This window comes from Rhinoraja longicauda, chromosome 20, assembly GCF_053455715.1.
Source record: "Rhinoraja longicauda isolate Sanriku21f chromosome 20, sRhiLon1.1, whole genome shotgun sequence".
NCBI classification, from domain to species: Eukaryota; Metazoa; Chordata; class Chondrichthyes; order Rajiformes; family Arhynchobatidae; genus Rhinoraja; species Rhinoraja longicauda.
Genome location: NC_135972.1, coordinates 20,351,516 through 20,366,459, shown reverse-complemented (window position 1 = coordinate 20,366,459; position 14,944 = coordinate 20,351,516). Strand labels below are relative to the sequence as shown.

Here is a 14,944-nt window from a genome sequence, read left to right as displayed (position 1 = left end):
GGCCACGGTCCCTTCCGGGTCGGAGGGCGGCCGTTGCCATCACGCGCCGTGCGGCTTCCGGCGGGAGGAGGATGGACGCGGACGGGCTGCCGCTGGTCGGCTCCGGCATCGACCTGACGCGGGTGAGGGAAGGAAGGAAGGAAGGAAGGGAGGAGGGAAGGAAGGAAGGAAGGAGGGAAGGAGGGAGGGAGGGAGGGAGGGAGGGAGGGAGGGAGGGAGGGAGGGAGGGAGGGAGGGGAGGGAGGGAGGGAGGGAGGGGAGGGAGGGAGGGAGGGAGGGAGGGAGGAAGGAAGGAAAGGAGGGGAGGAGGGAAGGAGGGAAGAGGGAGGAGGGAAGAGGGAGGAGGGAAGAGGGAAGAGGGAAGAGGGAGGAGGGAGGAGGGAAGAGGGAGGAGGGAAGAGGGAGGAGGGAGGAGGGAGGAGGGAGGAGGGAAGAGGGAGGAGGGAGGAGGGAAGAGGGAGGAGGGAAGAGGGAGGAGGGAAGAGGGAAGAGGGAGGAGGGAAGAGGGAAAAGGGAGGAGGGAAGAGGGTATCAACCCCATCTCTTCTCTCCCTCCCTGGGGCTGCTCTCTCTCCTCCCTCACACATCCCCCTTCGCCTCCTCACCCTACCACCAGCTGCCCGCCCCTTTTATTTCCCTGGCTTCCCTCAGGCTGACCTCTTCCCTCGGGCTGTCCCTCCCTCCTAGGCCATGTTCCTTCCCCGAGCTGACCACCCCCTCCCTCGGGCTCCCCTCCTTCCCTCGGGTTGTCCCCCACCCCACCACCCTCCCTCCCTGCCTCTTGCTTCTTCCCCATCAGTTGGCTGCCCTTCAACAACTTCCTCTCCCATTTCATTCCTCAGGCCCTTTCCCCACTCATCCCTCACTGACATATATGTTCCATTTAAAATAAATGCAAGATTTGGGTTTTTTCTTATTACATGTAATTAATCAATATATTCTTCACTGCAGGTCCCAGGCATTCAGCAGAAGAGGACAGTAGCGTTCCTTAATCAATTTATTGTACACACTGTTCAGTTTTTGAATCGTTTTTCAACAGTGTGCGAAGAGGTACTTAACAATTTCATCTTATTTTCATTCCGAGGGATTTCCCCTTGAGCTGACGTTGGTGTACAAAAAAAGAAAAGCACTAAGCTCTAGAGTAACAGCGGGTCAGGCTGCATCCTTGGAGAACATGGATAGGTGCCGTTTCTGGTTGGGACCCTTCGGACTCTGCTGCTTGACCCACTGTTACTCCAGCATTTTGTGTTTCTCCCCTTGTGTGACCTTATTTTTCAGTTGCATATTCTGTTGTGTATAATTATTGATGTGATATTCTCTCTTATGTTTTTTAAAGTGCCTAATTTGATGTGGTAAATAGTGAGTTTAAGCTGCAAGTTTAAGCTTAAACATTATTTCCCCAAACAGTAAGTGGTGAGACACTGCCTCAGCTCCAGTAATCCAGGTTCAATCCTGATCTCTGGTGCAGTCTGTGTGGAGTTGTGCATTTTCCATATGATTGTAGCTTGATTGGCGACTGTAAATTTCTGTTGTGTGGTAGTATCTTGGGAGTTCAATGGTGTTTCGTTATCACAAACGCACAGTGAAATTATTTTCTAAACAAACAGTCCAGTAGAGGATCTCTATACCACCCCCGATCAGTAGTTGTACAGAAATAGTCTACTGCGCTCGCATACAAGAGGCACCATGTTTGATGCCATTTTCAAAGTCCAGTCCACGCTCCAGCTGTTGAGGCAGTGCCCAATTCAGGCAAACCCCAGGCTGCTGCGGGGTCTCCAGCCCTCGCCTTCCCTTGGACGTCCAGCACTGACCTCCTCTCCTCAGCCATCCACCTATGTTCCCTGGGGATGCCTCCAGCAGCCGACCTCAAGGGCGCAGTAGGCAAGACCCTGGTTCCTCCTCCTGGACTCTCTCCTCTCCCGTCGTGTCTGTTGTCGCTCCCGATACCTGGTCTTAGGGGGATGAGCAGCGGAGGCTCGATGGACTCCTCCTTTCCAGGCCGCGGTCGCCGGGTCCTCCGAGCTGATGAGATTTATAAAAATAGGTGCAGGAGTAGGCCATTCGGCCCTTTGAGCCAGCACCGCCATTCAATATGATCATGGCTGATCATCTATAATCAGTACCCCGTTCCTGCTTTTTCCCCATATCCCTTGATTCCTAAAGCCCTACGAGCTAAATTTAACCCTCTCTTGAGATTGAGATTGAGGTAAGAATAAATAAAAATGGGATTAATTTACTATTAATGTGGATAATATTACCAGTTTAGTGTGCTGAAAGGCCCATTTCTGTGTTACATGTCTCCGTATGAGACTAAATAAATCATCTGGACAGACACACAAGAGACTGAAGATGTTGAAATCCTGAGCAAAAAAACAAACTGTTAGAGGATCTCTGTGGAGGGAATGGACAAACAACATTTTGGACGGGAGCTTTCTTCAAATTCATTCAATGTCAAGAGTGTTTATTGTCGTATGTCCTGAAACGGAACAATGAAATTCTTCCTTGCAGCAGCACAACAGATATGTAAATATAGTACTAAGTCACTCATTCCTTCCACAGATATTGCCTGACCTGCTGAGTTACTCTAGCATTTACTCCAATCATCTGCCCATTCCTTTCTTCAATATAAAACAGTTCATCAGCCCTCTCATTTCAAGAGCAGATCATTGATAATAACATCTGATTAGATGTTAATAAATGTATTTCAGCATGTTAAACAAACGCACTATATCCTGTGAAAGTTTCCTTATTCAAAGATTTCTTTCCTCCAGAAACTGGCAACACTTTCCCTTCGGATACAGCAGATTGAAACAACGCTGAATATTTTGGAGGCAAAGGTGAGTTGAAACGGACTCAAGGCGGATGGGTCTCGAATTTCAAGAACAGGAATAGAAGCAGAGGAGCCAAGTTAACCTCTGCACATGCTCTGTTATTTACCAACATCGTGCCTGACTTGCTCCTCACCTCGGATTGTTTCTATCTCTTTCACTCAAAAACATCCAGTACTGCTTTAGGATGAGGGGGACCTCATTGAAACTTACTGAATAGTGAAAGGCCTGGGTAGAGTGGATGTGGAGAGGATGCTTGCATTAGTGGGAGAGTCTAGGACCAGAGGGCACAGCCTCTAAATAAAGGGACGTACCTTTAGAAATGAGATGAGGAATTTCTTTAGTTAGAGGGTGGTGAATCTGGAATTCTTTGCCACAGACTGCTGTGGAGGCCAAGTCATTTGGGTATTTTTAAAATGGAGATTGACAGGTCCTTGATTGATGGTGTCAAAGGTTACAGGGAGAAGGCAGAAGAATGGGGTTGAGAGGAAAAGATAGATCAACCATGATTGAATGGCGGAGCAGAATGGCCTAATTCTGCTCCAATGTCTTATCAACAGAAGTCTGAGCGTTCATAATCCTGATTAGTCTAGCATTTCAAAGATGGACAACCTCCCAACATAGAAGTTTCTCATCTCAATGTAAATGGCTGACCATTTATTCCAACTATTATTCTTGGTTGTGGACTCTCCAGAGAACAAACAGCATTTAGTGTTTTATTCAGTCAATGGTTAAAAGAGAACACCAACACAAGGGCGAATCAGGAAACTGCAGGTGCTGCTTTACAAAAAAAAACAAAGTGCTGGAGAAGAGTCCCAGCCCAAAACTTCACCCCTCCATGTTTTCCAGAGATGCTGCCTCACTTGCTAAGTTACACCGACACAAGGGAGATACATGAGAGAAAAAGCATGCTTAATGCTAGGACAAGTTGGACTTTGGCCACATAGAGTGTGCGTTAGTGGGTAGGAGGTTGCATTGGAGGTGCCTATATCAGTGGACTCCAGGAAATCCAAGAGCTCCTCGTATTTGTTAGAGTGCACGCTGGAGGAAATAGAAGGGTTTTCAAGAATGGTTGATGTTTTTTTTAAGAAAAGCAAATGGAAACTTTTTTTTGAATTACAAGAGAACATAGCAAAGACGTAAAAAAGCCACACAGTGCTGGATAACTCAGCAGGTTAGGCAGCATCCATGGAGAACATGGATAGGTCATATTTTGTGTTGGGACCCTTCATGTTCTCCAGAGAAGGTACCTGATCTGAGTTACTCCAGCATTTTATGTTTTTCTTTGTAAGCCAGCATCTGAAATTTATTGTTTCTACAAAGCCAAGAAGAGTTTGGTGTAGGTTATAACATTTTAAAATGTTAAGTTGGCTATAACATATTTTGAAGCATGGTTGACATTTTGGAAATCTTTATGCATAGCTGAGTGGTAGAATCTGGAGTGGGTTGGTGATGAAATGGATGCAGACTCAGTGAGACAGAGCCCTTATTTCTGTCCTCTGTGTCCTCGGGCCTTCAAGAGACCTGTAGGTACTACCACTGTTACCATCTTTCAAGGGAAAATCATTGCTCATTAAAAAAATACAGCCAGTCAGAATTATGAAAAACATTAGTTCAGTTTATTATTGTCACGTGTACTGAGGTAGTGAAAAGCTTTTTATTGTGTGCTATCCAGTCAGCGAAAAGACTATCCATGATTACAATCAAACTGTCCACAGGGTACAGATACAGGATAATAGGAATAGGGACACTTTATTGTCACATGTGACCAAGCACAGTGAAATTCTTTGCTTGCATATACAATGTATACAAATACATTTGGGTAAAGGGAATAACTTTTAGTGCAAGATAATGTCCAGTAAAGTCCGATTAAAGATAGTCCGAGGGTCCTCAATGAGGTAGATGGTAGGTCAGGACCACTCTCTAGTTGGTTATAAGATAGCTCATTTGCCTGATAACAGCCAGAAAGAAACTGTCCCTGAATCTGAAGGTATGCATTTTCATACCGGTACCTCTTGCCTGACTGAAGAGAGGAGAAATTGCAATAGTGGTCTAAAACTTTTAAACAAGTGCTGTGTTCATTCGGATGAGACCTTAATGCATTCCTCTTGCATGGGTACAAATGATGATGTGCAGCTTTATTGCACAGGGCTACTTCTCATGAGCAGTTTAGCTCTAACTTTTGTGTTTGTACACCTCAGCTTTCATCAATACCTGGCCTGGAAGATGTTACACTAGAGCCAACAATCCAGAGTCAGAATGTTTCAAATGGCCCAAATTCCAACCAGAACCATCCGTCCCCAACGCAGGTAAGTGATGGGCTCTCCAGCACTTGAGGAAAGCACCGCCTGTCCCCGTCTCCCTTTCTTCATCTGTCGTTATCTCTGGATTTTATTTGTGAAGGGATAGAATGATGCTCTCTGTTCATTGACTTCTGGATTTGGCAATGTTTCATCAATCTATTCAAATTCCTCCAACTTCTTTTGCCTCTCTCTCCGAGAGGAATCGAATGGTCTACGTATGCCGTATGGGGAGGGCGAGATACTTGCCCACAACAGATCCGTCAGCTCTGGCCGGGCCAGTGTTCCAGAGACCCGGCTGCACAGGGCTCATTTGACTCTCAAATCGGAAGTCCGACCGTGGCGGTACCGATGAGGCCTCGATTGGCCACCGCACCAGGCCGAGGCGCCACATTTTGGGGGGGACTTCCGGGGTGGATTTCAAGTGCACTCTCGTAATTTTGTCTGGATTGAAGGAGGTGCCTGCCTATCAGTTGCTGGAAAATCGGTGGTGGACTTGTACGTCCTTAAACCCTTCATCTCCTTTAATATGCTCCTCAAATGTGCACTGCCATTAACCTTGAGTCCTCCTTTCCATGTGGCTTGTCTCAAACTTTGTCAGATCGGATCATTTAGATGTACAGATTGTGCAGAATCCTGAATATTTTAGCACCTTAAAGACACTGTAAAAGAAAAAGTTGTTGTATACCATTTTCTACATCAATGTAGACTGGCATTATAACCTAAATTTTGGACCCATGTAAAATGCAGATGACAATTCTGTTAAGCCCATAAATATTACTTCTGTTATGATCACCAGTGCAACAACAATATTTGGTTAGTTTAGTTTATTGTCACGTGTACTGAGATTCAGTGAAAAGCTTTTGTTGCATGCTATCTAGGCAGCGGTAAGACTATACATGATTATAATCAACGCATTCGCAATGTACAATACAGGATAAAAGGAAGATGAAGTCCGATAAAGTTCAATAAATGACAGTCCGAGGGTCACCAATGAGGTAGATGGTAGCTCAGCATCACTCTCTAGTTGGTGATAGGATGTTTCAGTGAGAACAGCTGGGAAGAAACTGTCCCTGAATCTGGAGATATGCGTTTTCAAGCTTCTGTATCTCTTGCCTGATGGGAATGGGGATAAAAGTGTTCAGGGTGAGACTGGTCTTTGATTATGCTGGTGGCCTTGCCTTGCCGAGGCAGCATGAGGTGTAGATGGAGTCAATGGAAGGGAGGTTTGGACAGGTATATAGATAGGAAAGGTTTGGAGGGATATGGGCCAAGTGTGAGCAAATTGGACTAGCTTAGATGGCTGGTCTTGATCAGCATGGACAAGTTGGGTTGAAGGACCTTCCTGTATGATCTTGTATTGAGTAAAGTAGTGCAGGGTTCTGGCTTTCTGTCTCTAAGATTGTAAAGATCATCAGCCTTTCATAATTCCTCTTTGTACTGTGGATTCAGGCAATTGTCAACTAAAGGCTGGTGTGAGATATCCTAAGGCATCCTTGGTACAAAATTGCTCTATGCCCTGACACAATCCTCTTTTAGATGCGAGCTGCACATAGTGGTATTTTGAGTTATTATTGCCTGTTGTGCATTGAGATCATAATATATTTCGTCCTGAGCATCTAATCTTTAAGATGATAAATCTATAATTGCATCTTTATTTTTCAGGACCAACAAAATGTTGAATCTTCAGTTCAAATCAAAGCAGATTCACCAACAGAAAATGCTATTACTGTAGCCAAAGACCCTCGGTATGCAAGATACCTGAAGATGGTGCAAGTGGTGAGTTAACTATCGATCTGCCTTCCCCACTGGCAGTTCCAGCCACCCACTACCACACTGTGAGAAAAGAAACTTGCCCCGCATATCTCCTTTAAACATTTCCCCTCTCATCTTAAAGCTACGCTCTCCAGTCTTTGTCATTGACACCCTGGTAAATTGTTCTGACTGTCCACCCTCTGATTCTCATAAATCTTATACATTCTATCAGGTCTCCCCGATAGAAGTATATAAAGTTGTATTCTGGTGATATTAGTCTTCAGCCTCTCAGCAATTCAATACTAACGGAATGCTTCATTTATTCTCTATTTCAGGGGGTTCCTGTAATGGCAATTAGGAACAAGATGATTTCTGAAGGACTCAGCCCTGATCTACTGGAGTGAGTTTCTTCTAACCAGAGCTATATGCTTTTTCCTAAAAGATTTTCATATGCTTTTATTGTTTCATCTGTCTCATCCGTATAGAGGGATGCAAGTTTCATTTAAATTAGAGAGCCTATTAGCTTTGGTGCTCAGATGGTCTATCTCTGATCAGGGAATGATTGCATTTAAAAAAAGACACAAATGTTGGAGTAGTTCAGCGGGTCAGTCAGCATCTCTGGAGAACATGAATAGTTGATATTTCGGGTCAGGACCCTCCTTCAGACCGATTGTGAATGGGGGGAGGAAGAAAACTGTAAGCTTTCCATATTCTCCAGAGTTGCTGCCTGACCCGCAGAGTACTCCAGCACTTTGTGTCTTTTTTTTTGTAAACCAGTATTTGCATTTTGAGTTTAGTTTATTGTCAAGCGTACCGAGGTACAGTGAAAAGCTTTTATTGCGCACTAACCAGTCTGCGGAAAGACAATGCAAGATTATAATCTAGCCACCTCACCCAAAGTGTACAGATACACGATAAAGGGAATAATGTGAATTGCGTTTAGTGCAAAATAAAGCCCGCAATGTCCGATAAAAGATAGTCCAAGGGTCTCCAATGAGGTAGATAGTAGTTCAGGACTGCTCTCTAGTTGTCGGTAGGATGTTTCAGTCACCTGATAACAGCTGGGAAGAAACTGTCCTTGAATCTGGAGGTGTTCCTTATTCCCAGTTCCATGAGTCTCCATGATGGAATGAAGTGTTGCCGATGTTCCACGCCCAAGTGGCAGTAAGTAGAAACTGATGTAGATCAAGAAATCCGGGTAGAAAAGGGGACAAAACCTAGAATTCTCTACCCAAGAAATGAACAACAATTGAATAATTAGACTTTAGGATTGACATTTGAGGGAAATAACTGAAATAGAAATGGGGAAAATTGGTGAAAAAGCAGGAGAAATTGCCTCCAGTGACAAAGGGATAGGGCTAATATATCTTAAAGGTTGTAAACATAGCACACAAAGTAAGGAAATTTGTGTTTGGTAGATTATTTCTTTGTTGTAACAATGCTTCTTGGCAATAAATCTTATACCGTTGGAAAGCCTGTTTATTTCCCTTTTAAATGGTGCCACATTTGTAAGGAACATGCATTTGTGGGATGAGCAGCAGAGCTGAGTATGTGGGTTGCGCCCATGAAAAATCTGCCAAATCTTCTCTGCCAATGCCAAACAGCTTATTCTGCCATTGACTCTTGTTCGGTGTTGTTTGGTGGATTGGATGATTGAAGTCTGAAGAAACAAGACATATTGGCAATTTAACAATTTATTCATTTAATAAACAGGAGACTCAGTAGCGTGTGGAAGAACCATACACAGCCACAACAGCCTGGCACCTCCTCCTCATGCTGGTCACCAGCCTGGTCACACACTGTTGTGGGATGGCATCCCATTCTTCAACCAGCATTTGTCGCCAGTCAGCCAACGTGGTTGTGTTGGTCACTCTGGCACGAACAGCACGCCCAAGCTGATCCCACAAGTGTCCAATGGGGTTGAGGTCAGGACTGCTGGCAGGCCATTCCATCCTCTCCACTCCCAAATTCTGGAGGTGGTCTCTGAGAAACCCTGCTCTGTGGGGGCGAGCATTGTCATCTTGGAGGATAGAGTTCGGTTCCAGACTGTGGAGATATGGGATTGCCACTGGTTGCAGAATCTCATCTCGATATCTCTCTGCATTGAGATTGCCTCCAATGATGACAAGCCTCGTTTTTCCAGTGAGGGAGATGCCGCCCCACACCATCACACTGCCTCCACCAAAAGATGTTACTCTATCGGTGCAGCAATCAGCATAGCGTTCTCCGCGTCTTCTCCACACTTTGACCCTATGATCCAACTGCCGTAGGCAGAATCTGGACTCATCGCTGAACATAACGTTCCTCCACATGTTCAGGTTCCAGTGCACGTGTTGCCGACACCAGCGCAAACGGGCCTGACGGTGAAGAGCAGTCATGGCAGGCCTCCTGGCAGCCCTATGAGACCGGAGATCGGCTGCGTGCAGTCTGTTCCGAATTGGCTGGGCAGAGAGCCGTCGGCCATATCGTCCTGCAAACCTTGACTGCAAATCTGTAGAAGACAGCCTACGGTTCCTAAGTGCTGACAGGGTGAGGAAACGGTCTTCTTCGGGTGTCGTCTTCTTGGGACGCCCACTTCGCGGCCTGTCTCTGACATCCCCCGTTATATGGAACTTGGCCTTCACTTTGGAGATGGTAGTAGGGCTCACTCCAAATAATGCCGCAACTTGGTTTTGCGGAACACCAGCTTGAAGTTGCCCTATCGCACGGGCCCTATCCAGATCAGTCAAACGTGGCATGCCGATTCTTGGAGCAGACAACTACTGACCACTGTAGCAGGGCCCATGCTCACGGTGACTGCCCTTCACCGTCAGGCTGCCAATCAGGCACCTGATTGTCAGCACCTGGGGGTACCAGAAGCTCAAAACAAGAGTCAATAGCATCAGCAGAATAAGCTGTTTGGCATTGGCAGAGAAGATTTGGCAAATTTTTCATGGGCGCAACCCATATACTCAGCTCTGCTGCTCATCCCACAAATGCATGTTCCTTACAAATGTGGCACCATTTAAAAGGGAAATAAACAGGCTTTCCAACAGTATAAGATTTATTGCCAAGAAGCATTGTTACAACAAAGAAATAATCTACCAAACACAAATTTCCTTACTTTTTGTGCCATGTTTATATTAATCTACAGAAAATAAGAGGGGAAAATGGGTAATTTTCCACATGGCACCTGAACAGAGCATTAATTGGGCTGTAATGGTTCACTATCAACTAATGATGGATGTAAGACTCTGGTAAAGTATTTTAAGTCTGCCAAGAATACACAGGCAGATTCTCTCAGATTGGATAGTATGCAAAAAAACCTTTCACTGTACCTTTACATGTGACAATAATAAACCAAAACCTAAACTTGAGTTTTGCAGCATCTGCAGCCTTTTGTGTCTCGATCTTTTGTTTTTGTTGCTTAACTGAAGTATTTAGTAATTGGTACTTTCAGTTTAATTTTATTCCCAAATTTGTCCTCCTGGCACTTGGTATGCCTGCAGATTTGGGAATAAAGTCATTAACTCCTAAAATTAGTCTGTATGCTATGCCATCAAACTATAGTTCATAATTACAATAACCAATATTTACTTGAGGGAACCAATATTTACTTTAAGGGCATCAAAGCTTATGTGGAGAAGGCAGACGAATGGGATTGAGAGGGGGAAAATAGATCAGCCATGATAGAATGGCGAAGTAGACTCGGTGGACTGAATGACTTAATTATTTTCCTATGTCTTATGGCCTTGGCATTGTTGAGCTGGAATATTAAAGTGTTAAATTGCTGGATGCCAAGTTTCAAGTTGAAATGCACAATCCTTCAAAATCTGATGAGGTTTGAGCAGTCTGATTCTATGCACTTCTTGCCTCTCTCTACAGGACCCCAAATGCCCTGGTCCCAGACGGGGTTAAGGAGGATGATGGGGACAGTTCTGGCAGTGAATCATCATTCAGTGACTGAAAGCCGACTTGAGAAATTTTAGTTCTGAAACTGGAACACGTGGAGAGCTGAGTTTTGCAGGTTATTTATTTAATGGAGAAGGATTGAGCTTGGATTATATGTGCCACTTCCATTGCTTGTTTGAAAGCAGCTTTATGTTTGGTTACAACTATGTCACTGGTGCAAATAGATTTTAAAGCTGAAGAAACCCATGGCCAGCGTAAATCAAGTCTTGGTGTGTTCCACTTTGATTTATGTATGAACTTATAATTCTACTGTAATTCTAGTGTTCTTTTCGACTGCGCATCTTCACAGTTCAGAGCTCAGGGGAAAGTTATTTCTATTCTCCCTGACATTATATTAGTTCATGGGTAATGTGCACATTTATCTTGGGGGAATAAATAAACACTTCCTGCCAGATAAATACAATCCTTTGTTCAATATTTTTGAGCACCAAAGTGGGTAAATGTGAAGACATTGCTCGTCTTTTGATCAAATCTCACATTCTTGGCATTTAAGGAAGGGGCTTTTGAACAGGCGTATGGATATGCAGGGAATGGAGGGATATGGTTCACATGCAGGCAAAGGAGATTAGTTTATCATGGCATCATGTATGCCAGGAACATTGTTGGCCAAAGGGCCTGTTCCTGTGTTGCACTGTCCTGGTCTATGTATCCTACAGCAGCTCAAGTGCCTGTTGAAGAATACCTTTCCTTGACCCAAGTTATCTCAGGACAGGTGCACAGCCGAGTGTGCACCTAGTCTCCAGACTGCTCCATAACGAATGCTGGAAAAGAACTGGTTTCTTGTGCGTCAAGAACATTTAATTGTCATATATACCGACGGTAGAACAATGCAATTCACACACAGCAGCTTAACAGGCCCATAAACACACCAACACACATATAATACATAATTGTCAAAAATACAATATGGGCAGCTGGTAGAGCTGCTGCCTCGTAGCGCCAGAGAGCTGGATTCGATCCTGACCTTGGGTGCTATTTGTGTGGAGTTTGCATGTACTCTGTTTCCTCCAGGTGCTCTGTTTTCTTCCCACACCCCACAGACGTGTGGGTTTGTAGGTTAATTGGCCTCTGTAAATTACCCCTAGTTTGTAGGGAGTGGATGAGAAAGCTGGATATCATAGAACCAGTGTGAACGGGTGATTGATGGTCGGCGTGGACTCATTGGGCATATTTCCATGCTGTCTCTCTATACTAAACTAAATAATTTAATAACAATAATAGTGAACAATAATAACAACAATAACTGAAGTCTGTAGTGCAACCAAACATGCAGTCCATAGAAAATCATAGTTGCTGAGGTTAGTGTTGTGCAGTGTTCAAGAGCTTTATAGTTGCTGGGAAGAAGCAGTTCTGGAACCTGGTGGCCCCATTCTCAGGTTCCATATAAACAGTGGGTGCAGATTGAACAGGACGAATCGGATGCTCAGCGTTCAGTGATGCTCCCAAGGCCACACAGGTTTTCAGTCTGAGGAAGGGTCCCAACCCGAAACAGCACCCACCTATCCATGCTCTCCAGAGATGCTGCCTGACCTGTTGAGTTACTCCAGCACTTTGTGTCTTTCCACGCATGGTTTTGTTTCTGCACCATCCCGTGTTTTCAAAGTAACATTGCCAAGTCTGAGGTTAATGCCATTCCTCAAAACTGACGCGATTCTGAATGTAGTCTCGTTAACGTTTATGATGGGAGGAAATTCTACATTGGGATGCCGACCAAAATCAAGCAATTTTTAACATAAAGCTGTAACTCAATACTGCTTGAAAATGAATCCTTTGCTTTAAAAAGAGGTACACTTGAATCTTTAATATTGCAGTTTAAAGTCTTTGATTAGATTGATGTGTCTGCCATCAGCATTTACCACCCACTATCAAACACTCTAGATGTTTTGTTCCATGGAACTATGAAAATGACAAGTGGGTTTGAAATCAAGTCCAAATTTATCTTTATGTTAAGAGGCTGGGGTTTGAGCCAGACTTCATCTGATGCCTCTGGGTTTAACACTGATAGAAATCCCTTATCTAAATGCCGCAATTATTAAAAACTCCAGCTGTATATTTAACGAGGAAAACCCACCAGTACTTCGAACAGCAGCCAGCTGTTTCGAAAGGAGCAGTTCTTCCAACTTAAAATTCACCGTTCATCTGCGTCTCGTGGTTTGGGTGTCACAGTGGTCCTGCTGGTAGTGCTGCTGCCTCAATGCACCAGAGACCCGGGATCAATCCTGATTTTGGGTGCTGTCTATGGAGTTTGTATGTTCTCCCTGTGTCCCTGTGGGTTTTCTTCAGGCGCTTTGGTTTCCTCCCAAATCCCAAAGATGTGCAGGTAACATTGAACTAGTGTGAACGGGTGATTGATGGTTGGCACGCTCAGTGGGTGAAGGGCCTGTTTCCATGTTATATCTTCCATTTGATCTTGCATCATTTCAAAGAGTGTGTTGAGGGCAAGGTATTGTAATTTGTCCAGGGGTTCTAAAATCCACTAGATAAATGTAAAAAAAGGACACCGAATGCTGGAATTGGGTCAGGCAGCATCTGTGGAGAACATGAATGGGTGACGTTTCAGATCGGGACCCTTCTTTGACCCGAAATGTCACCTATCCATGTTCTCCAGAGATGCTGTGTAACCCACCGGGTTACTCCTGCACTTTATGTCCTTGTGTGAAAAACTGGCATCTGCATTTCCTTGTTTCCACTACTAGATAAATTGCATTATATCCTTCCTGTTTATTTAACAATTTGGTCTGTTACTAGCAGGCTGCTGATCTTTGCTAGTCTGGTCTCATCTCTCTTCCCTGCATTGTTTTTATATGTACATTCTTGATTCAGGATTCAGTTAATTGACTCAGAACTACCCAGTTTCACGTGATTTGAAGACTTCTTGTGATGATATAGCAAGCAGTTTCCCAGTGTTGATCAAAGTCAAGTGTGTTTTATTATCATATGTCCCAGTTAGAACAATGAAATTCTGACTTGCAGCGATACAACGGAATATGTAAACATTGAACATTATAAACATTTTTTTCTCGTTTATTATATTGTTTACTGTGTGTATGTATACACCGACAAGGGGTCCATCTCTGCCTTTGAGGAAGATATCCCTCAACCCTTCCTTTAATATTACACGGGCAACTCAATTTGAATGACCCTGTGGGTAAACTGCATTCCTTTCTTTTGCGAACTGCCTTATTTTATATGATTCAATTAATAAACCTTTAAACTCTTTTTACTTCATGGGGCTATAACCACCGGCTCTCAGTAATTCTTTTTTTTGTTTTTTGCGTTTTACTGAAAATAAAGTGTTGGCGTGTTCTGTGTCTCATTTTACGAGGAACACAAGGTTCCCAGATATGGTTAAATGCCAGCAGCTAGTGGTGGTCTGACAATGCCAAGATGCTCATACCCACCCACTCCACCAACCTTGTAGCTCCTGAGGATTGCTGTATCATTGTAACGAGGGAGCGGCAGCCAAAGGAACGGTAAACAAATGGAAGCCCATCGTAAAGGAAGAAAAGTGGAACACAAGGCATTCGCGTACCCACCCACTCCACCAGCCTTCAGCACCTCCTGGGCATTGCTGCATCATTGCGATGAGAGATTTCTTGAAAAAGTTGCTCTTCTCATCTTTGATCAATGTTACTGATTTATAGAAGAGAACACAAGGTGGGTGTTCAATGCAGTGTGGGGCCACACTTGGGACTTAGAGAGAGTATAGTGAAAGAACTGTTGAGGAACATTTAGAAAGCTGATAGAATTTAGAACAGTACAGCACGGGAACGATGTTTGAGCCAAACAGGATGCCAAGTTAAACTGATCTCATCTGCCTGTACATCATCCATATCCCTCCATTCTCTGCCTTTCCAAAAGCCTCTTAAATGCCACTATCGTATCTGCCTCCACAACTCTCCCTATCTTCATCTTGCCCCATTAAATGTTTCCCCTTTTACCTAAATGCCCTCTAGTGTTGGGCATTTCCACCCGGAGAAAAAAGTTCCGACTGTCTACACTATCTATGCTCATAATTGTGTGATAAAGACATTTTGCTTAAAAACTGTCTTAAATCTTTTATGTCAGAATATATTTTTGGCTGAGATTTTTAAAAGGTTTCCCATATCT

At 44.1% G+C, this 14,944-nt stretch overlaps 1 protein-coding gene across 1 annotated transcript; it reads left to right on the top strand.

The window, feature by feature from the left end:
- Positions 1–54: 54 nt before the first annotated feature.
- Positions 55–14,081, top strand: washc3 (WASH complex subunit 3). Its single transcript, XM_078417120.1, has 7 exons — positions 55–122; positions 952–1,050; positions 2,772–2,837; positions 5,030–5,137; positions 6,794–6,907; positions 7,219–7,283; positions 10,748–14,081. Exons 1-7 carry the CDS (start codon positions 72–74, stop codon positions 10,827–10,829), a joined length of 585 nt encoding a protein of 194 aa, XP_078273246.1. The 5' UTR covers positions 55–71; the 3' UTR covers positions 10,830–14,081.
- Positions 14,082–14,944: the final 863 nt, after the last annotated feature.